Source organism: Sitophilus oryzae, unplaced genomic scaffold (assembly GCF_002938485.1).
Source record: "Sitophilus oryzae breed Bouriz unplaced genomic scaffold, Soryzae_2.0 scaffold_1657_pilon_pilon, whole genome shotgun sequence".
Taxonomy (NCBI): Eukaryota; Metazoa; Arthropoda; class Insecta; order Coleoptera; family Curculionidae; genus Sitophilus; species Sitophilus oryzae.
This window is the reverse complement of record NW_022146344.1, coordinates 1320669-1343529: the sequence shown is the minus strand read 5'-3', so window position 1 is coordinate 1343529 and position 22861 is coordinate 1320669. Positions and strand designations below refer to the sequence as shown.

Genomic DNA, 22861 nt, shown 5'->3' with positions numbered 1-22861 from the left:
ATTGGCATGCCTGCTTAAATAAATTTTATTTTTACCCTGCTCATCTTTAACCATGCATACCTCACGTGCAGATACTGCACGTTCGCATACTGCACGTTACTATGTGCGGTAGCCTTGCATCTTGTCGTGGATCTGTCTATAAACTGGTTATAATTAAAGTTGGCTCCCTTTATCTTTGTTTTGTACGTTATAACTGACATGTTTTATGCATTTTTAACTATATTAGAAAAAAATTGTTTTTTGTAGTTGCTGAAAAAGAGGACTTCTACTGAAGTAGGTTCTAACGAGAGCCACAGATTAGAGGTACTTGAGAAAGGCGAGAATCTGGATAAAGGCATCGAGTTGATTAACCTGAGCAAGAAGTACGGAAAAAAGACCGTTGTTAACAATTTGTCTCTGGACATTTATAAAAATCAAATAACGGTACTGTTAGGCCATAATGGTGCGGGTAAATCAACAACGATGGGAATGATAACAGGTAACGAATAACGAACTTTCATGCAACATGTATTTGTATTTATTTACCAACATTTCTGCCTTATCTATATTTCCGTTTTAATATATTCCTAATCAGTTTAACCTCTTTGTTGTTTGGTTCAGTTTCACTTATCTGTTTATGTTTGTTCATATGTATTTATATACTGTGGACCATGTTTATTTATATACTGTGTGACGCTGTCATCTGCCCGCGCATTATTTTAAACTCTTAAATATTAATATCGTATAATATATTATTTTCTTATTGATAATGGCATTATTTCAACCTGTTATTTTAGATATTCATCATATCTATCTGTTTATTGTTTTTGTTTAATTATTTTTTTAAAGGTGCGAATAGTCAGACGCTAAATTGATTTACGTGATAGATAGAAACTTAGAAAACTATTCTATTGGTTGTTCATGTTCTTTAAAATCAAGGAAGCGATTGCCATACATTACTAAAAAGTGAAAATCTCCCTTTCTTAAATACTCTTCATGTTCTTTAATTCGAATATTTAAGGGTCTAGATGTTTCACCAATGTAAAATTTATCGTAAGATTTGTCAGCATTCATGGGACACAGGGCACAGAATAAATTTTAATAACGCCAAAATTATAATGAAAGAAGCGATAGCCTCCAAAAGAAAAATAAAAGAGGCGTTTTTAATTCAATCTAATAAAAATAAATGTATTGCTCATGCATCTGTAGATGCTAGTAATGTATGGCAATCGCTTCTTTGATTTTAAAGAACATATCATAAATAAATATAACATACGTAAAAATTAAAAATAATCATGCCAGTACATATTTTATTATATTATACAGAAAGTTTAAGGTTTTTTGGTTTTACCTTGTTAAGTAATGTTATCAGGTAGTAATTGTTAATTTTGAAATTTAACTTGATATAATGTCATTTTAAAAAACTAAAGTGTTCTCGAATAGTTGAATTTAAATATTTTAAATAGTTTTTTCTTTATTCTATGTATTTTTTTGGTTTCCGACGACGAAAAGAGATAAACTTTCCGAAACGTTAAACATTTTTTTGTTCGTTAGGCAAATTTGTATATCTGTAAACCCAACTTCTGACAAATTTTCTTGCAGTGGCGAAATACCCATATATGATTTTTTTGGTGAGCTCTTATTTAACAGGGTGATCTAACTTTTTAATTGTTTAAGGAATTGAAGAAATGGAAAAAATGTTTTAAACACATTGAATTGAATAACAGTGTCAAAAAGGAAATGAAAAAATATTTACATAAAATGAAAATAATATTAATGGTACAATATTCAAACAAAATTTTAATGTTAAAATATTATATTCTCTAGACTTTAAACTCCTGCTTTTACAAATCGGACCACCCTGTATAATAAGCACTGCAAAAACCACTCTTCTCGGAAATCTCGGAGTCCAACCCACAATGTTATGGTTCTAAAAACGACCACAAATGATTAACTATCTTTATCGGCCAATTTGTTAGTCAACTATGGTTTTGTAATAATATTTTCTTTATAAAATATCTTCTGTTATTAATACAAGCGATATTATTACTTGTTTTTTGGTAAAAATAACTGATTTTCTTTGATATCATCTGGGTATTTACCTAGAGTTCCCGCGTTTAAAGCTTGATTTTCATGCATCCGTTATACGTTGATACGATGGTCCGACGACGGTGCTCTGATTGGTCATAGCGTTTTCGCGCCACTTTTCATCCGTAAATATTTTACTTTAGCCCATCAACGGACTCGTTCATACGATAACGGACGTTTTGACACTTTTTTGACAAATTTAATCTAACCTTAATAAAAATATAAGTAAAATAGCAAAATCGTTATGGAAACGAAAATATAAAATGATACCAACGTATATCCGATAAACGGAGGCATGAAAATGCAATAAATTTAAAAACTGCGTTATTTTCTAACCAATCAAAGTCTTTAAATTCTACCAATAAAATTAATATCGTATCAACGTATCGTCGGACAACGGATGCATGAAAATCAAGCTTAAGGCCGTGACCCAACATAGCTGGACGCGTAGAGCGTAGCGTAGCGTACTGCGGAAAGGAGTTCGTACAGTGTGAGAAGATACGTGCCAATCCGCAATACGCTACGCTGTATTTGGGACCACTTCGGTTTACTTTAATGAAAACTTTAATTAAAACGCTTCGCGGTCCCCTTCCCTCTGCGCTCCACTACGCTGTACGCCTCATGTGGGGCCACGCACTAAAGATGAACCCATCGCCTTATGACGTGAGCATCAACTTAGATGTTTTTATTCTAGCTATAAATACTGTGCAATTATTTCGGACAGCACGGCAGCACTGCTTACCACTGCAGAGGCGTTCTCCAGTAAACCAAACTGTGGTAAAACATTCATGACGCGTCTGGGCTCATCTTCAGATGCGGCTACTCTACTTCTGTTTTTAAGATTCATTCTCTCATTAAAAAAAACTTATTTCTATTGATGATTGTATTGTGTCCTATGACAAAAATATTTTTTTTGTAAACGTTCAAATAGTAGACTAAATTTTGATTTACATTTTTTATTATGCTTGTTATGACGACATGCGACAGTAACATCATAAAATAACTGATTTGCTGATTTATATTTAATAATATTGTTACTATTTTTTATAAGGTTCTCTTAGTGTCTGTATCCGTTTTTAGTTTTAAAAAGAGAAAAGCTAAAAACAAAATGTGATAAATGAATCAAAGTGAGTCAGTTAGTCGTGTTCCGTTAAAATAGCTAAATACAGAGTACAATTTCTTTTTTTGTAAATTGGTATTTTGAAGGTTTTTGGCACACATTTGTATATTAATAGAAAGTTTAAATACAAATAAAATTTAATTTGTGTCTATAGAATAGAGGCCAACTATTAAATCAGTTAATACAGTTGAAATTGGCGATGCTAATGAGTACTAAGAAATGTGGTAAACTAAAGCATACTTTACAGAATATATAGGGTGATTCACACCATAGACGTTCATGGAGAACCGGTGAATAGCGGAACAGAAAAATGTTGAGATATGGAAGTAGTTTGGAAAAATATAATAATATACCGGGTGTTCCATTTAAAATACCAAAGATGCTTCCACTTTTAGTATGAAGCGGCAACACTAATGCTGAAAATAATTTAGACAGATGGAGCAGAATATGCCTTTATGCAAAAATTCAAATTTTAATAAAATCCTATCACTATTTTTTCATAAACGTCTAACGTGCCATGGCCGTGAATCACTCTGTATAATCTGTAATAAAATATATTTAGAGACATGTTTTATGACAATTAGTATGAAATGACTGTTAATAAAAATCGACAGATTTTTAAACACGATAAAGACAAATTGAACAAAAAATAGGCATAATTTCTATCTAAATAGTTTTTATATGACTTATGAATTGATTTCTTATTACAATATACATGGTGTTTCAAAAAACATGTACCATCTTTCGCGGAGAAATAAAAATAAGACTTATTTTTATATCAACATATACAGGGTGTCTATCAATATTCCGTGGATATAGAACTGCTGCGTATTTTTCGAATCAAAATAAGTTAGTTGGACACAATTTACCTCTATACAAAAGTGCTTCGTTTGTCTGTTAGACGGTATCAAAAAAAACACATTACATACAGGTATTTTAAGAACCGATATTCTGATTCGTGGATTCCCGGCCTGTCTAACAATTAATCCTGTGAGAAAGAGATATGAGATCGCGCCGTTAGTTGCAGAGACGAAGATAAAAGATGCTGGGGTTGAATTGTGGACGGGCCGGGGTATATATTCGGAGACAAACACAATCTACTGCTAGTGCCAGTGGTGTGTGTAAAAATAATAATTATTATTTGCCATTTATTTTACGAATTTTATTTTATATGTGTATAGTTTTTTTATGTTGTAGTGTTGTGGTTAGTACTTGTTATAATTATAATATAATAAATAATTATAATTATATAATAGAATAGCAAATATTTATAGTTGCTAATGCCATTTTAGGACATGATTTATGAAACATTTTGGGGTAAAAATTCTTTACGCACGCTGGGAGTAAAAATTCAAAGCCGTGACATACGACCTCGTAACGAAACGTGTTAACGGCTTAGAAATACGTAGTGGCGCGACGTGTAATTGTGAGTAGTCAACGTGTTTATCAAAAATATTGATATTTTAATACAAATTTTGTACACGTGAATCAAATTATTACGTGTAAAAAAACATTTGATACACGTAAAAAACTATTTTTACTCGTATAAAACTATTTGTTACTGGTTACTGGTAGAAAACTATTTTTTACGCATATAGATCTATTTGTTACGTGTAAAAATCTATTTGTTACACGTAAAATAGGTACTATTTTTTTACGCGTCAAAAACTTATTGTTTCTGTTAGAAAACCTTTCTTACGCAAAAAAAATATTTTTACGTGTAAAAAACTATATGTTACACGTAAAAAACTAAAATTTACGCGTCAAAAACTTATTGTTTCTGGTAAAAAAAGTTTTTACCCAACAAAAATATTTTTTACGTGTAAAAAACTATTTGTTACACGTAAAAAATTATTTTTTTACGCGTCAAAAGCTTATTGTTTATGGTAAACACCCTTTTGTTACGTAAAAAAAATTACGTGTAAAAAACTAATTGTTACACTTAAAAAACTAATTTTTACGCGTCAAAAACTTATTGTTTCTAGTAAAAGACTCTTTTATCCAAAAAAAAAAATTACGTGTAAAAAAACTATTGGTTACATGTAAAAACCATTTTTTACGCGTCAAAAACTTATTGTTTCTAGTAAAAGACTTTTACCCAAAAAAAAAATTACGTGTAAAAAAACCATTGGTTACATGTAAAAACTATTTTTTACGCGTCAAAAAGTATTTGTTTCTGTTAAAAAAAACCTTATTTACGCTGAAAAAAACACTTTTTACGCATAAAAAACTATTTTTACGCGTGAGAAAATATTCCTTTAATTTATTACTTTTTCAATATTTCAAACTACACTTTTTCAAACATTTCCTTCAAATTTTTGAATTTAATAGAATTTTCCTAAACAGTAGATGTTCTTTATAAAATATTTTCAGATAATACTCTAAAATGAAAAAAAAATGCATACTATTTAATTTATTTTTATTGTATTATTAAATATAACGTCCGCCTATGACGGGGTCTCATCTTAGAAGACGCTACAGAAAACAAAATTTGTTTTCATTTGCGTTTTTTGCGAGACATGCCGAACGCTACACGCTTTTGGTGCGGCCCCCTTATATAATCCTGTTATTTTGTTTTAGTCGCTAAAGACGCTTCACGCTAAAAACGCAAAAAACGCTTTCTGTGTGGCCGTTGGCTAACACTTAAAAACGCAAAAAAACGCCTCATAGTTTTTGTGAAAAAAATTGGATAAACAAAATATACAGTAAGTTTCAATATTCCGTGAAAATAGAAACTACGTATTTTTTGAATCAAAATAAGTTAATTGACTATGATTAATTTTTTTAGTTAATTAATTTAAAGTTTATAAAACTTATTGTCAAATATTATTTGTAATACTAACATAAAATTCCATATTTTTGCCAACTAGATTTTTATCGCATAATAAATTTTATGTACCTACATAGTTTGATGTGACAAAAAACATTTTTTGGTCAAGTCATATTCGCAAATATAGAATATACTAGCGTGTACCAGCGACTTCGTTTGCGTCGATTAATCATTTGTAATGGTGATGATAAAGCAAAGCAAGAATTTCCATTAACATACAAACTGGATAAAATTTTCTCACATTTATGACAGCATGAGAAAAAACAATATGGCGATATTATTATATAACTTGGTAATATTGGAGGGGTAGTTTCATCTCGTTGGAATTTTACTTTCGAAAAATCCGTTTGCCAAAAATAAGCTTTTTACGTCAAGCAGTTTAAGCAGAATCGTGGTTAAGAAATTACCCAACTTTTTGGAACACCCTGTATGATTTTTTTAAAAATTTCAAAATATGTAAAAAACCAAATAAATTATGCTTGTCCAAGCGTTTTCCCGAAAGACTAACCGTTTTTTAAATAACAAATATTGTAATATTTGAGGGGCTTTTTCACCCTCTTGGAATTTGAGATTCGAGAAACCCCTCCTTATCGAACCTCTACACCCCACAGTAAATCCGTTTACCAAAAATCAGCTTTAAACGTCAAGCAGTTTAAGCAGAATCGTGATTACTCAATGGTCATATTTTATGAAACACCCTGTATAAATTTATAAAAAATCTTAAAATACGTAAAACAACAAAATAGAATATACGTGTTTAAGAGTTTTTCCGAAAAACTCACCGGTTTTTAAATAAAAAATATTTTAATATTTGAGGGATAGTTTCACCCCCTTAGAATTCGAGTTTCGAAAAATCCCTTCTTATCGAATCTCTACACCCTAAAGTAAATCTGTTTTCCAAAAATCAGCTTTTTACGTCAAGCGCTTTAAGCAGGATCGTGATTAATCAATGACCAGATTTTTCGAAACACCCTGTATACATTTTTAAAAAATCTTAAAATATGTAAAAAAACAAAATAAAAATATACGTGTTTAAGCGTTTTTCGGAAACTTGAACGTTTTTTAAATAAAAAATATTGTAATATTTGAGGGGTGGTTTCACCCTCTTGGAACTGGGATTTCGAAAAATCCCTTCTTATCGAACCTCTACACCCTAGAATCAACCTGTATGCCAAAATTGAGCTTCTTACGTTGAGTGGTTTGAGCAGGATCGTGATTAATCAGTATGTCAGTCACTTAAGGATTTTATATATTAGTATAGATTACAAGGAATCGTCCCACGAGTGATGGCACATGTTTTTTGAAACACTCTGTATATTTTATTGATAACTAAATAATAAAAAAATATAAACAAGCTCCCCTTATAGAAGATAAAAAAAAACAATATAAATTATGTTGGTTTGGTAAACTTAATTTGGATTTTTATTTATTCATTTTATAAAACAATATTTTTTTTCTTTTCTGTTTAGGAATGATAAGCAAAAATAGCGGCAAAATTATAATAAATGGGAAGGAAGTCCGTTCAAGGTCGGATATTACAAAAAAGATTGGATTATGCACGCAACACAATTTGTTTTTCCCAGATCTGACAGTCGGAGAACATCTGAAATTTTTCGCTATGGTAATTATATAAACATTTTCATTTAAAAAAAATTGTTTAACATTTCTTGTTATTTATAGACCTATAAAATCCTTGATTTGTCAAATAATTTATAAAAGACTATTGACTATTGATAATGCTTGAATGAATTGTTTATTTGTCGCTATAATAAAATAAATAATTAAATAATAAAAAAAATAAAAATGTAAAACGTGGGTATTAAGACTTTGAATACTTTAGAGTTGCCAAGTTTTAAATCCATATTAATACTAGTCAGAATTCTCCAAATGAGCTAGGTAATATGATTTTAAATATTTATGACGGTATTTTTTTTTCAAAATGATATGATATGTAATAATAAGTGTAATCAAAATAATCAAGATTATATATTTAAATAAAATTAAAACCTACAAAGAAATATAATGCATACACCAAATAATCTGATAATAATTCGATAATTCGGTACATTCGATGCAGTGGCTAATCAGATTAGGGTAAACGTGCAGTGCTAATCAGATTAGGATAGGCAAAAATTTGCATAATAATATGTAATATACAAATAGTATAAGTAATTATTATTATAATCTTTTTTTTTCTTCAGATTTGGCATCGCTGCGCGGAATAGCGGTCAATAATTCTATTAACTTTGTTAATTTTTATTAGAAATATTTTGTTTCACAATTTTAATAACTAATAATATTTATTAATGCAACGTAAACACTACCTTCTATTTTAAATAAAATTAGAACGCTACTCATATATCGGAATTAAGTCAGTCAATAATAAATTAGGACCATTAATTTTGTTGATATGCTATATAATGTTTTTAGTCAATAGTTTGATTATACCAGAATATTTTCTTTCTGGCGGTGATGGGCAATCACCCGGTTTGTTGAAATTTAGGTAAATGCCTGATATTTAGCATTGGGTATATACCCAATGGGTAAATACAACATATTACATTGAATTTGGGTTTATACCCAAGTATGCATACCCGGTATATACCCAATTATGTTTATTTTGTTGATTTAACGTAATATAACAAATTTTAACAACAATTTGTTGTTATCTTACTTATCTTACCCCACACAGACTGCACAATAGCCTCAATTGTATCGAAAATACAGCACAACGCCGACAGTTATTCGGGTTTAGAATTTTTAGTAATTAAATTTTAGTTAATAATAATTTAGGTTAGGTAAATAATCGAATTTTAGGGAGTTTCCCGACGAAATATTCTCAATGGGTATATACCCTACACCTTCTTGGTATATACCCAAATTTATTTATTATACCCATTGGGTATTTATCCATCGCCCATCACTGCTTTCTGATGATGATGTGATTTTAATTAAAAATTCAAGTCATTTTTTGGATGTTGCCAGACTATCTTAATATGTTAAAATTATAACAAATATTTTTGTGCAGTTAAAGGGTAAAACGTGCCAGGAAGCTGACAAGGAAGTAAAAGAAAAACTGGAGAAATTATCTTTGACCAATAAAGAGAATAGTTTGGCCGATAAATTATCAGGTGGTATGAAAAGAAAGCTTTGTCTTGGAATGGCCGTTATTGGGGGATCAGAGGTAAATTTTAAATAATAATGTTGTATCACTATTAAAAAGAAACCGTTGCTACTTAGATCTTAATTCTGGACGAACCTTCTTCTGGTATGGATCCCGAATCGCGTAGGTATCTCTGGGATTTGCTGCTGGATATGGCATCCGAAAAGACCATTTTGATCACTACGCATTTTATGGACGAGGCCGACGCTTTGGGCAACTGGATCGCCATAATGGAAGAAGGACGCCTTCGTTGTTTCGGCACACCCATGGTTCTGAAAAAGAGATACGGTATAAGCCTATTTGTTTTATTGAATGAAAAAGCTGTCACAGTAGGCTTAGAAATAATATTTCAGTTCTCAACAGTGAAATGGCAGCTAAATTCTATAATACACACATTTCCTTGTATTTAAAAAAAGTTAATACAACTAAAAAAGATTCAAATTCAAGTAAATAGATAGCATCGCTATTGAAGACACAAGATACTTAAAGCTATACAGAAGCGACAGTAAGAGCTCAAAACGCAAGAAGCGGTTTATGGGCGTGGGTGCGCAGCCAGCGCCGGCTCCTTTATGGGCTTTCAATGGTACAACACACGGTATCTAGTCAACGTCGAACGCCGCACAGTGATAGAAAACGCAAATCTAGAATTCCAAAAGTCCAATTTTTGGTTGTAAGGTAATAACTAATTAATCACCGTTTTATCTTTAGAAATATTCAGGAATCACAAAAAGTTGAAATTTGAATTTATATCTCTGTAAACAGTTTTTTTACGGAGTTCCAAAAATGGTATATTTAATTAGTAGGCATAGAAACATTATTTGTCGTTATTTACGCGAACTGAAAAGAGCTATCAGAGGTGTGTTGGGCAAATTGAGTTTACCAAAATTAAAATAGAATAATTTTCGTAAGAAAAAGAAAATAGAATAATTTTCGTAAGAAATAAAATATATTTTCTTACTAAGAGACTTTTGGAATTCTAGATTCGTATTTTCGATCACTGTGCGCCGATTATTTACAGTACGTCGCGTCGATCGGTTCTGTAACTACGGGGCGTCCGTAAAGGGGAAAACGAAATTCTCTGTTGTCTGAACGGGCAATTCATGGGCATGCTATGCTTTTAAAAATAATAAACACAGTACATACATAACGTAAACACAGTACGACAGTAATAAATTTAAAGATTATTAGATTATTTTATTCTATTAACCTGAAGGTTATTGAAAAAAGTCGATGATTTTATATTGCAAGGGTTGGTGGTTCTTTTTTTTAATTTTACCAAAGAATCCTGATTTTATAAACTATACCGTGTACGTCTCAAAAGTGGCTCACCCCTATAACTTTATTTTTTCAGTTAAAAAACGAGATTTGATATGTTAGTATATGGCATAAATGAGGATTGATTGACATATTCAATTGTTTTTGGCCATTTCCTATTTTACCGGAAATATCTACAACTTTTGATTTTTAAATGGCACTATCGGCATTTTTTTACTTTATTCAATAAAAAATGTCACTGAATAGAATGATATATCATATGTCAACTTTTGGCATTTTTGCTTAAAAAATTGTATTTTAAATAATTTGGTACCATACACTTGGTATTTCGAATCAAATTGTCGTTAAGAACCGCATGTTACAATTTTAAATAAACGATATGAGGAAATGTCAAAAATTAACATATGATATGTCATTCTATTTAGAGTGTCATTTTCTATCGAGTTAAGTAAAAAAAAATACCGAGAGTGTCATTTAAAAATCAAAAGTTGTAGTCATTTCCGGTGAAATAGGAAGTGACAAAAAACAATTGAATACGTCAGTCAATCCTAATTTATGTTATATACTAACGACAGACGACATCCAAAAAAAAAACGATATGCCTGTGAATTATAATGACATAACTGTCACTGTTGCATCCTTCCTTTGGATAGGCCATCTATTTCAACTAATATAAAAATTCATAGTTAGGCTTTCATGACACTATTATCCATTTGTTAAATAATAATTAACAATTAGATTGTTATTAATTTATTTCTCGTATTACTCAAATATTTGTTACAATATACAAAACTAATTTTCTACGTCTGGACATGTAAATAATGTACAAAATTAGTTGGTGTAGAAAATTAATTTTCTATGTGCAGAAAACACGGTAGAATATATAAAATTTTCTTTCTACCCAACCCTGTGTTCAGGAAGTAAAAACGGTTTACCAATGATCTTAAAACTAAACAAAATATATTATTTTTTTAACCTTTCGAGAGCTATAACTTCTTCGTGAAGCATTTTAGGGCCTATGTTCATAAAAACTTTTTATTCTATTTTTGTCTGCAGAATCATCCGCTGAAGTGAAATAAAATATTTTTTTGACACCCTGTATAGTTTCAATTTCAAACAGCGTTGTCAAAGGACCTTTACTGGTCTAATAAGTAGATTTTTTGCTTTTCATAAAATATCTGCACGTAATAAACATTTTTTATATCTTGTTTAAACGGTTTTTTAAATGTCCATTCCTGATAATAACTATCAACTTTACAACCTGCTGTGACTTTCTTTTTTGGATCATACAGTATACAGGACCGGTACTCAACGATATATATATTTAGGCACAGGATATAACTTGAGACTTCTTATCAAACAAGACAAAATCATGAAAGCAAATGGAATTATAGAACTTGAAATGAAAGGAAAGGAAAGCAATGAAATTGAAATGAAAAAAAGTGAAAAGAAAAAAATTATAATGGAACAAATCGTTACATATTTAGAAAATGTCATCAAAAGTAATCTCATGCCCAACGAAACGGAACATTTCAAATGTAAAAGTATTGACGGAGAAGAAGTGTCATTTTTGCTACCGTTTACCAATAATTACATCAAACTATTTGAGTATCTCGAAGATCGCAAAGAACAACTTGAAATAGAATCTATGTCCATTACAGTTACAACCCTAGAAGATGTTTTCCTAAAGTACGTATTTTTTATATTTTATTTTATATTTAATAACTTATTGTTTTGTAGCTCAAATAAAGTAGAGAAACATGAGAAGTCAGATGTTCCATCTATAGATATATTTAAACATAATAAATGTAAGTAACGTTGATACCCTTATGTTGGGTTCATTATTGTAATTTTCGTATAATGTAGCCGTTGTAATAGCGTCCAAATTTACAAGGTTTAGGTAAAAAAATACCTAGATAAATGATTTATTTATTTTAATTTAATAATTAATTTTTATTTATTGTTTTTTAACAGCTTTATTTTAAGACTTGTTTTAATGTTGATATTCCCCTAAGTAGTTTGAAATGTTGAAAAAGTAATAAATTAAAAATTAATAAATAACTTGATTCACTTTCACAAAATAATTTGTATTAAAATGACCGTCTGTTCGTCTGTCCGTCTGTGGACTCCATTCGAGTACCTCTATCCATGTGCCGAGTTTGGTTCCAATCGACCCATAATTAAGAAAAATCTTAATGATGATTTCGTCCATTTAGAGGCATTGGTTTGAAACGTCGAGGGCGTCATCCTGTAGCCCGTCCCCAATTATGCCGAAATCGACTTACATTTTTCTTCAATATCAAATCCTTAGTTCCATCCCGATGAAGATGTAAACGAGACGTCGTATCCCACTTTGCAGTGTGGGACCGTGTGCACCGTCGCTCACATAGCCTACCCACCAAATTTGGTCGCGATTGGACATCAACTTTTGACGTTCCTTACGTCAAAACTAAATGTCACACTGACACGTGTCGTACACGGTCAAGTTAGCCTTGGTCCAATCTATCGACATGCCAAATTTCATTTAAATCGGACGATTTTTTCGCCATTGATTCTTTGCTGAAATTGCATGCTCCAGCAGAGCCAAACTTATTTGCAAAAGTAACTTGTTTTTCGTTTTTTTTTGTAGTAATGCATTACACCTTTTATTTGGAGGTGGATCAGGTTCAGCTTGACTTCCAGAATATTATAAACAGTCGTCGTTTTATACTTATATTTGATATGGAATCATTATGTCTTACTGACAAGTGATAGAGACAATATTTAGCATTCCATAAAAAATACTAAATACGCATTGTACTTTCGGCAACATTATAACTTACTGCCCTTTTGTCCACAATGTCCACTCCACATTTCATTGGTTTATAAAATAAATTAATTTCAGATTACTATTTTCATCGTCCATTGAATGTGTGATGTAGGGATGACAAAAATTACAAACTTATTGATTATAGATCTTAGAGCTCTATTTCTTTTGTTAAATGAAAGCATATGACCCTTAATCCGTCTTTGGGACAAGGTTGCTATAAACAGTCACTTTCTATACCATCTTAGCACCAAAAGCCTTTTTTTTTCGATCTATTATTCAATCCACCTCAACAGAGTAGTTCAATGTGGTAGTAGATGAATTGTTCTCTAATTTTGGAGACGGACAGTCACTGTCGTCAGTGTTTTCATCTGAATATTCATCCTCCCCTTGCTTGGGCCCACTTTGATGATCTCTGTATCTCTGTTGCCATCAGAGGCATTATTCTCTTCATCGATTAGTAGTGTTGTCGGCAGTCGGTAAAGTTTATTTTACCGAATGTTACCTAGATGGAAATTACAAATATTTCACATTACGACGACGGTGGTCTATCAGGACAAAATATTTGAGTACTTCGTATTATACAAAATTTTTAAGCACTTAAGACAAACAGTAGGTGGTAAATAACTTGAAAGCTATCAAACATCTAAAATATCAGATATATATTTTTTGTTTTTTATAATTTAAAATAATATTTTGTTAGTATGAGAGATATTCCACATAATATTTATATATAAGGAGTTTACCTTGGTTGTATATTTAGATTTTTTTCTATATTTTTGGTTTGTCATATTTGATTAGTACTTTTAATTTATGCATTTTTTTTAGCTGAATATCCAAAAGTGTTACCTCTAGGGGCATTACTATTCAAGCGAGGTAAATTCATTATAAAAAAATGGTTTACTTATATCATTCCGGTAAGTAGACAATAAAATATATTTTTTTGTGTAACTGTCAAAAACATTAGACTGATTTGACAAATGACACTTTTCTATTTGGTTTCGTAAAACCAAGGTTTATTAAAAAAATGACCCAAAATATTGGGTTTTCGCTATATAATTCGAGATAAAAGTAATATAAAAAAATTAGATATGCAATATAATAAATAATTTAGTTTTTTTATCAGGAATAAACTACTGGACAAATTTTTTTTTTGTTAAAGTCTGACCAAATAGAGAATAAGTGACAGTTGACAGTGATAATTATTTATTTCACGCCTTTTACACAAAAATTATTATTTCAGAAATCGCAAACCCCTTTTTCATATTTTAGTTTATTATCGCCGTCATATTTTTGTGCCTCTGTATATGGTTGGGACAAGGATGGAATATAAACAGTACGAGCGGTGGACCTTCGTTAAAATTGAATCTCACTAGTTACGGACCGACTACCGTCTATTTCAATAGCAGTAACGAGCCGGACATTCTAAAAATGAAAAAATTCTATCGCCACTTGGTGGATGCAGAACAAAGTACATTTGTCGATACAAAGGACGTGTCTGAAGGTTAGCTTATGTTTATTTACGTTTATAGGCTTGGTGCATTTCAGTTGATTTCAACAAATTCCGACCGCAGCGCTTCAACGGTAAAAATCAGAAATAATTCCTACCTATTTCACGCCGCCGCGCCGTCATGTTGATCGCATTAAAATAATATTGAAATCGTAGTTTTGTCATAATTAGGGCGTTGTTGGGTGCAATAACATTCAGTCATTCAAGTTTCCCGGATATTCAACTCTCCAGAAACAACATTTTATAGCTTCATAGTTTCTAACACCGATTTGATCAAAAGCAAAAATGGATTCAAACAGTTCGACGAAACAAGTGAATAAACAAAGTGCTCGTTACATAATCAAAATATAAAAAAGACATATACTATGAGAGGATAAAATATAATTTGCAATATTAATGGTGTACTTTTTTTAATCAACTAGTGATTAAATGTTTTATGAACATCTTCTAAAATTATAATTATGTAAGTTAAAAAATTTCGTTATAGCCGAAATAGCCCCAATTATGCCCCAATAGCAAAACCGGTGAATAAAACTATGCTCGTTATCGTAGTTGAACTCATCTAAAAAGTTTTTTTAACTGGAATAATAAATTATAATACAAGTTAGACCTTCTGAAGATATCAAAATATTTACTTTTTTATTTTTATTTTTAGAATTTTCACAAATTATACCGTATGATCGAGAAAAAAACGGCGTCAGCGATGGCTATGAAATGAAGATCGCTGTCATTTTATATGTAAATTTATATGGGAAATGTCATCGATCGTCATTTCCCAGCCAACTGGGCGCCGTTTTTTTTCGATCATACGGTACTTTCTAACACTTTTAGAGTAATTAAATAAATAAATTTTTCGTATTCTCGCTAAATAGCAATTTTGGTTTAAATAAACCAAGTTATTTTTAAGCACGAGTTGTTTACGATATTCTCCTATGAACACCATGTGGCACCGACGGAGAATGCATCAAGCCTATACATTCTATTCTACACATATATTCTGACAACTTTGTATAATAATTTACATATTATACTAGCCATTGAATGAAAAAATGAGTAATGATGAGCGAGACTGGTCTTGGGCTTGGTCTTGCATAAAAAGCGAGACTGCGTTTTATCTGCAAGAGCAAGACTATCTATATCTTAAAGATATATATAATAAGGGTCGGCATTTTTGGTCTTGGGTGCCGGTTTTCATGTGTACGAAGAGTACGGTCAACACGCTTAGTAAAAATTCTGACAACTTTGTATAATAATTTACATATTATACTAGCCATTGAATGAAAAAATGAGTAATGATGAGCGAGACTGGTCTTGGTCTTTTCCCGTCATCCCTTCGTGGGACATAGGGCTTCTAAGAGATGTTTTCTGAGCTGTCTGTTTGATCTCTCCCCATGTTTTCCCGACCTCTTGGGCTTCAGAGGTTACTGTTCTTCTCCAGGTATTCCTTGGTCTTCCCCTGGCACGTCTTCCCTGTGGATTCCATTCAAGTGCCTGTCTAGCGATATCTCTGTGGGGTCTGCGCAAAATGTGCCCAATCCAGCCCCACTTTCTTTTCTTAATTTCGATATCTATTCGATTTTGTGATGTTCTTCTCCACAGTTCTTCGTTGTTAATTTGATTGGGCCCGAAAATTCTCAATATTCTTCGAAGACACTTGTTAACAAACACCTGTAGGCGATCCATGAGACCACGCGTAACCTTCCATGTTTCGCATCCATAAAGCAAAATAGATTTGACATTGCTATTGAAGAGCTGGACTTCAGTTTTTTTGCTATATATAGAGGAGTTCCACACAGGTGTAAGCATGGTCTTGGTATTGGTCTTGCATAAAAAGCGAAACTGCGTTTTATCTGCAAGAGCAAGACTATCTATATCCTAAAGATATATATAATAAGGGTCGCCATTTTTGGTCTTGGGTGCCGGTTTTCATGTGTACAAAGAATACGGTCAACACGCTTAGTACTGAATAAAGACAGAAGCATGGAATCTAGCGTCAGATTAAGTAGTTATGTAATAAATACTTCGTATTTTGCTCACTCTGACTTACTAGATTGTCATAACGACTCACTCCTATAGTACTATTCTTGTTAAAAGTTCCTCAATATGGCCGACCTAGTTACGAAAATTGGTAATTTTTTTTAATGAAAAATAAGTTGGCGTTAGCGAATTCAGAAATTGATTTACTCTTTGGTTAATAATATTTTTCAGGATTGTCAAGTTGACGTTAAAGTTAGGTTATTAGGTGGTTGTCATAGATAAAAACATATATTATTGAAATTATTTAATAAGAATAAAGGTATTTTACCGCAGATCCGAAGAGATTTTACTTAAAGGTATTTTATAAACTTTCTCAGTGAGAATATTAACTCCTGTGTTCTTATATTTCAGTTAAAGGGACGTAAGAACTATAGGAAGTAAATTTTTGTTTTCATGTTTTGACGATATCGGAGAGTTCCTAGAATTATCAAGATTATTGAATAATTATAGTTGTTTAATAAGTTAAATTAATAGAAGACTTGGAAATAGGATGATGCTTTTCATGTTATAGTTGATAGATCACCCCATTTCTCTTAATTTGTTTTTATTTCAATACAGTTAATCACAAATTGAATTGATGTGTGCAAAAACAGCTATATATTTTCAAACATCTTATTTAAATAGTTCTTTTATATACTGTTAAACTGTATCAACTACAAAGTATTTAGTAAAAATTATAAGGTAATAAATTTTGTAGATATAATTTATGAAAATTTATAATATATAAAGATTAGAACACAATCCTCTGAAGGAAAAAGAAATACTCAAAAACTCATTAAATATACTTTATTAAAAATAACAACATACAAAAACATCCATGCAAACTGTAATAATCAGAATATTATCCACATTATACCTTTATTAAATTTGTATCCACACTCCTGTCAGGAAAGCCAGATATGTTTGTTTAAATATTAACTTATTTTAAATTGCCAGAAACACATCAGAATATATCACAACCAGAACTATAGGTTAATCAGTACTAAATTTTATACCTAGTAAGTGATGCGTTAACTAACAAGTATAGGATAAAAAACAATTATTAATATAGACTGTACTATACAATGTCCTGCTTATTTATGAAATGACTTTCCCTTCAAATGTGAGGAATACCAGTAAAATAAAACATTTTTGGTTTGGTTTGGTGTTTGATATTCTAACTACATCTATTACAAACCTTAAGTGCTTTTAGTGAGTAACTGTATTTTTTATTATTCTTTGTGTATCCTGTAAAGTAAAAAAATATATATTTCAAGAAATGTAAAAACAATGCAATAGATATCAAACAGATTCATAAAAACTACTTACATTTATTGAACATAATTATATATTTCAAGTGTTATTTGATGTTTGGTCCCATTACCAACATTACCTTATTTAAGTCTTCTCTACTAACTCAACTTTTAAACCTGTTTTAAACCTTCTTTATATTTTAAAACTGATTTACAACAATCTGTAATGCCCCGCGTTTCCTGAAATATAAGTTTTAATCTATTTATTATCATATAGTACATATTACAAACCTGAAAATTACTGATACGAGGAAACTTCTCAAAATAATTAGAGACCTTTTTACAAACATCTGGACTAATTTATTTTCACGAATTTGTGAACGAGTCAATGTTTTCTAATACGTTTTTAAGCGTTTTACACATTTTGAATATCTTCCAGCCTATTCGTCAATTCTTGATCGGTGAAAACATTATTTATAACTATATAATTAGTACTGCAGGTTGCAGGTTAAATAAAAGAACAAAATCAAGTAGAATTTGTGAATAAAAACTCAAAAAGTAATGAAAATATTTAGAAAAAGGAACCGTGAACGTCAATGTCAGCCAAGTGTCAGAGTTCAATTGGATTTACCACAGATTATCAATTTGAACGATTTGAAGTACAGTCGATTCCAGTTTAGAGATTTTCGTTTTTTAAGCTTCCCATACTGAAGTCCGCCATATTTTTTAAATGAATACAAGTATATACAGTACATCTGCTGGATCTGTGTCTATGAAAGGAATGCGGACAAAAACATTTAAATAAACAGCAATATATTTTATACGTCGATTTGACGAGTGCGTCACCTCAAATCGCTCCGCCCACTCATTTTATAGGCTACTGGCAAATTTGTTGAATTTTTATTGATGGGACGCGTCGTCTGTTTTTTTACGAAAAACATCGAGAGAATATCGTTTCCCCTCTTACGGATACCACGTAGCTACAGAACGGACAGACGTACTGTACATGTAAACGCCGACCTAAAGGTTCGCTTGCCAGCGGGTATATATCCTAAAATGCTTCGCTTCGAGGATACGTGCTGTAGAAGTCAGTCATTTTGATTTAGAATTTTTCCAAAAATTTTCTGAACCAACTTCTTCTCTGAACCACTTTGGATGAAAATTGGTGTCTGATAATTTTTACATGAGAAATTCGATTTCGATGTTAGGAACCCCTTTTGTAGAAGACGCCACCTACATGTTTTTTAACTGCTTTGAAAAGTAATAACTTTTCGTCCGTGTCTGTATTAAACTACTGAGAGGAAAAATTAGGGTATATCGTTACTTGTTACTTCATTCGATAGAAAATGACACTCTGAATGGACCGACATATCATGTGTCAACTGCCAAACTAAATTTCTATCAATTGTCTTGTGCCTTGGCTGTGTTAAGCTTCATTCAGAACCTCGAAATCAGTGGAATAAATTAGTAGTTTCAATTAGCCGTAGAAGTTTGTTAACCTAATTTTAATGTAAGCATTCAGAACGTCATAATTAGTGGTAGCAATTTTCAATTATTGGAAAAAGTAACTTTTGATTTTTTCACTAATTATACTTCAAAATTTGCGAGGAATGTCATTTTGGCCTTTGACCTTTCATTATCACCCGTCAAGAAAAATTTTAGTTATAAATCAAAAGTTTATTGTTTTATAAGCTAAATATTATGCGTTCTCTATGGATACAACATACTACCGCAAGCTGTTACTAGGATATTTTTTTAATTTTAATTGTGTTTTTAGATGTTGTGAATGATCGTAAACGAAAGCTTCATTCGGAACCTCGAAATCAGTGAAATACATTAGTAGTTTCAATTACTCGTAGAGGTTTGTTCACCTAATTTTTATGTAAGCATTCAGAACGTCATAATCAGTGGTAGTGATTTTCAATTAGTGGAAAAAGTTAACAAACTTTTGACTTTTCCACTAATTATACTTCAAAATAAGCGAGGAATGTGTTTCGGCCTTTAACTATCACCCGTCAAGAAAAATTTTGGTTAGAAATCAAAAGTTTATTGTTTTATAAGCTAAATATTAGACTTTCTCTATGGATACAACAGACTACCGCAAGCTGTTGCTAGGATATTTTATTAATTTTAATTGTGTTTTTAGACATTGTGAATGATCGTAAACTAAAAAGTATAAAGTGTAATTGAAACCACTAAATTATTCCACTAATTGGGAGTTCTGAATGAAGCTTAAAAAGTATAAAGTGCAATTGAAATAACTAATTGGGAGGTTCTGAATGAAGCTTTAAAAACAATAATTTTTAATCAAGGAGCACTGGAAAAATAGATTTGATCGTCTATTGTTTTTCGTGTCTTGTCCTGGTTGGTTAAAAGACCAGAATTGTATTTTTAATCATATCTTAATTTTTTCCGGTGAAACAAGAGTGGCTCATTAGCATATTTGGGAAAATCATTTTTTTACAAATAATTTAGTACAAAACATTTGGTATTTCGAATCAAATTGTCGTTATGAATCGCATGTTACAATTTCAAATAAACCATATGCGAAAATGTCAAAAGTTGACATATGACATGGCATTCTATTCAGAGTGTCATTTTCTCTCGAATAAAGTAAAAACATACTGATGATGTCATTTAAAAATCGAAAGTTGTAGTCATTTCTGGTAAAACAGAAAGTGACCAAAAACAATTGAATACGTCAATCAATACTAATTTGTCATATACCAACATACCACATCTCGATTTTTCTAAAAAAAATATGATTAATTTAAAAATATAAATTGTATTGATTATTTCGATTCTATATATCTCGACAACGGTTATCCGTATCTACTTTTACCAAGAAATAGTTTTACGTTAAAAACGGCTTTATATATTTTTTTCTCCCAGCACCGTAATATAGGTACAGACGAAAAGTTATTACTCTTCAAAACGTTTAAGAACATGTAGATGGCGTTGAAGTAATATGTAACAATATGTAAAACTAAATTATCTATTTTATTTTTTTCAGCCATAATCACGGAGGGCATACAAAATTTACCATTCTACAGACTTCACATGGTCGCTGCCGCCGAGGTCAAACAAAACAATAAAGATATCGAAGCGGTGGCTTTATACAACAATTTGGCCAAGCATTCCGCCCCTATTTCACTGAACTTGATCACGAACACTCTGGCCAAATCCTTCCTAGGCGAAGACTACTCGATCTCTTTGACCAACCATCCGCTGGACAGTATCGGAGAGAACCGAAGGCAGAAGTTGTCCGAGGTGCAGATCGGACTGCTCTGGCTCGTAATCATGCCCATCGGTTTCCTGTTTCTCTTGGGCAGCTTCATATATTTCCCTTACACGGAACTGTCGACCAATTTCACACAGCTTCAATTTATGCGCGTAGCCCCTTGGGTCTATTGGATCACTTTGTACTCGAGTGATTACTTGATGTTTATGGTATTCGGAATACTTATCGCTTCGTTTACAATGGCATGGGAACCGTTCCAAGGATTTAGCCAATTTGGTAAGAATTCTACATTAGTAATGTTCTGCAAATTTTCAATTTTATATTCAGAGTAAAACATCAGGTAGTTAACAAGAATTAACAAGAATCTACATTAGGGTGGTCCTTAATACGGTTGTATCCGATTTTCTTTTCTCCCAGAGGCTCAAATGCTTCCAAATTCATAAAAAAGAATTGCCTGAAAATTTTAGCTCTTAATATTAACTTTAAGATAGTCCGCCTTCTAACGTGCAAACTAAGTGTTTGTGCAGTGTAATGTGCTACTAAGTTTCTCATAGAAATGAAATGGGAAAAATTTCATTTGTTCTTTAAAATTTCATAACTCTACGACAAATGAATCAAAAATAATTAATTCATGTTTGTTGTAAATTCAACGCTCTACAAAAAAGGTCTCTTAGGATTTTTCGTTAAGTCTATTGGCTTAAGAGTTATTCGAGCTCAAAGTTTAATTATTATATAAATGAGCATTCGGATTGCACAACGACCTTAGCGCGTGGCCGTGGGCAGCCAAGTAGGCAAGCGAGGCAACGACGCGTTGTTGCGCACCGATTGAACAAAATAAATAATTTTGAAACTGCCGTCATTTCGTTAATAATTATTGTTTCGTACTAATTTTTGCATAGAAATACTCATGAGTCTTTAGCGCTTCCGACAAGCGTAAATAACTGGATTATTTTTTATATTTTGAATTTTTTACATTACCCTAGCATATTATAACTTTGAGATAAAAATCTCTGTTATAAATTTCAAAACTGACTGATATGAATAGTATCATTTAATTAGGTATACATTTAGTTACAACATATTCAAAATTTAGATCGATCTGTTTATTCTAGCAGTAATAACAAGTATAAATAAAAAAAAACAAAAAAAAATCTGGAGTGTGTACTTTGAGTAAATTTTTGTGCCTTTTGTCCCTGGGAGCAAAGAAATTTGAATACATCCGTATTAAGGACCACCCTAATCAGCATAATCCATTAGATGGTATCTCAAACTGTACTTAAATGTGTTCCTATAAAGAGTGTTACTTATGGCCTTGTGATGACGTTACGTATAAGCCGTCAGGCTTATTTTTCTCTTATTAATAAAAAAAATAACGTAAAAAACTTTAAGCTTAAATTGTATTCAGACAGTTAAGGAATTAAACGGTTCATAAATTACGGTTTATACCTATACATATACAGTAGATACTATAGTCGTATCTACTAAAAAATAAAAATGTTCTTGAATAGTTATTTAGATATTTTAAATAGTTCTTTTTTTTGATCCTTGTGTTTTTTTAGGGAAATTTGTTTTATTAGTAA

General features: G+C 31.2%; 1 protein-coding gene across 4 annotated transcripts in view; it reads left to right on the top strand.

Annotated features, from left to right (window-relative positions):
* The window catches only part of LOC115880764 (ATP-binding cassette sub-family A member 2-like), an 83549-nt gene that overhangs the window by 50085 nt on the left and 10603 nt on the right, over nucleotides 1-22861 (top strand). For all 4 annotated transcript variants that reach the window (XM_030898045.1, XM_030898044.1, XM_030898048.1 and 1 more), the window contains 9 exons: nucleotides 247-478; nucleotides 7487-7638; nucleotides 9046-9201; nucleotides 9258-9468; nucleotides 11784-12144; nucleotides 12196-12263; nucleotides 14090-14178; nucleotides 14534-14765; nucleotides 21054-21557. In XM_030898045.1, coding sequence (XP_030753905.1) covers nucleotides 247-478; nucleotides 7487-7638; nucleotides 9046-9201; nucleotides 9258-9468; nucleotides 11784-12144; nucleotides 12196-12263; nucleotides 14090-14178; nucleotides 14534-14765; nucleotides 21054-21557 — 2005 coding nt within the window. The remainder of the gene's footprint in view (nucleotides 1-246; nucleotides 479-7486; nucleotides 7639-9045; nucleotides 9202-9257; nucleotides 9469-11783; nucleotides 12145-12195; nucleotides 12264-14089; nucleotides 14179-14533; nucleotides 14766-21053; nucleotides 21558-22861) is intronic.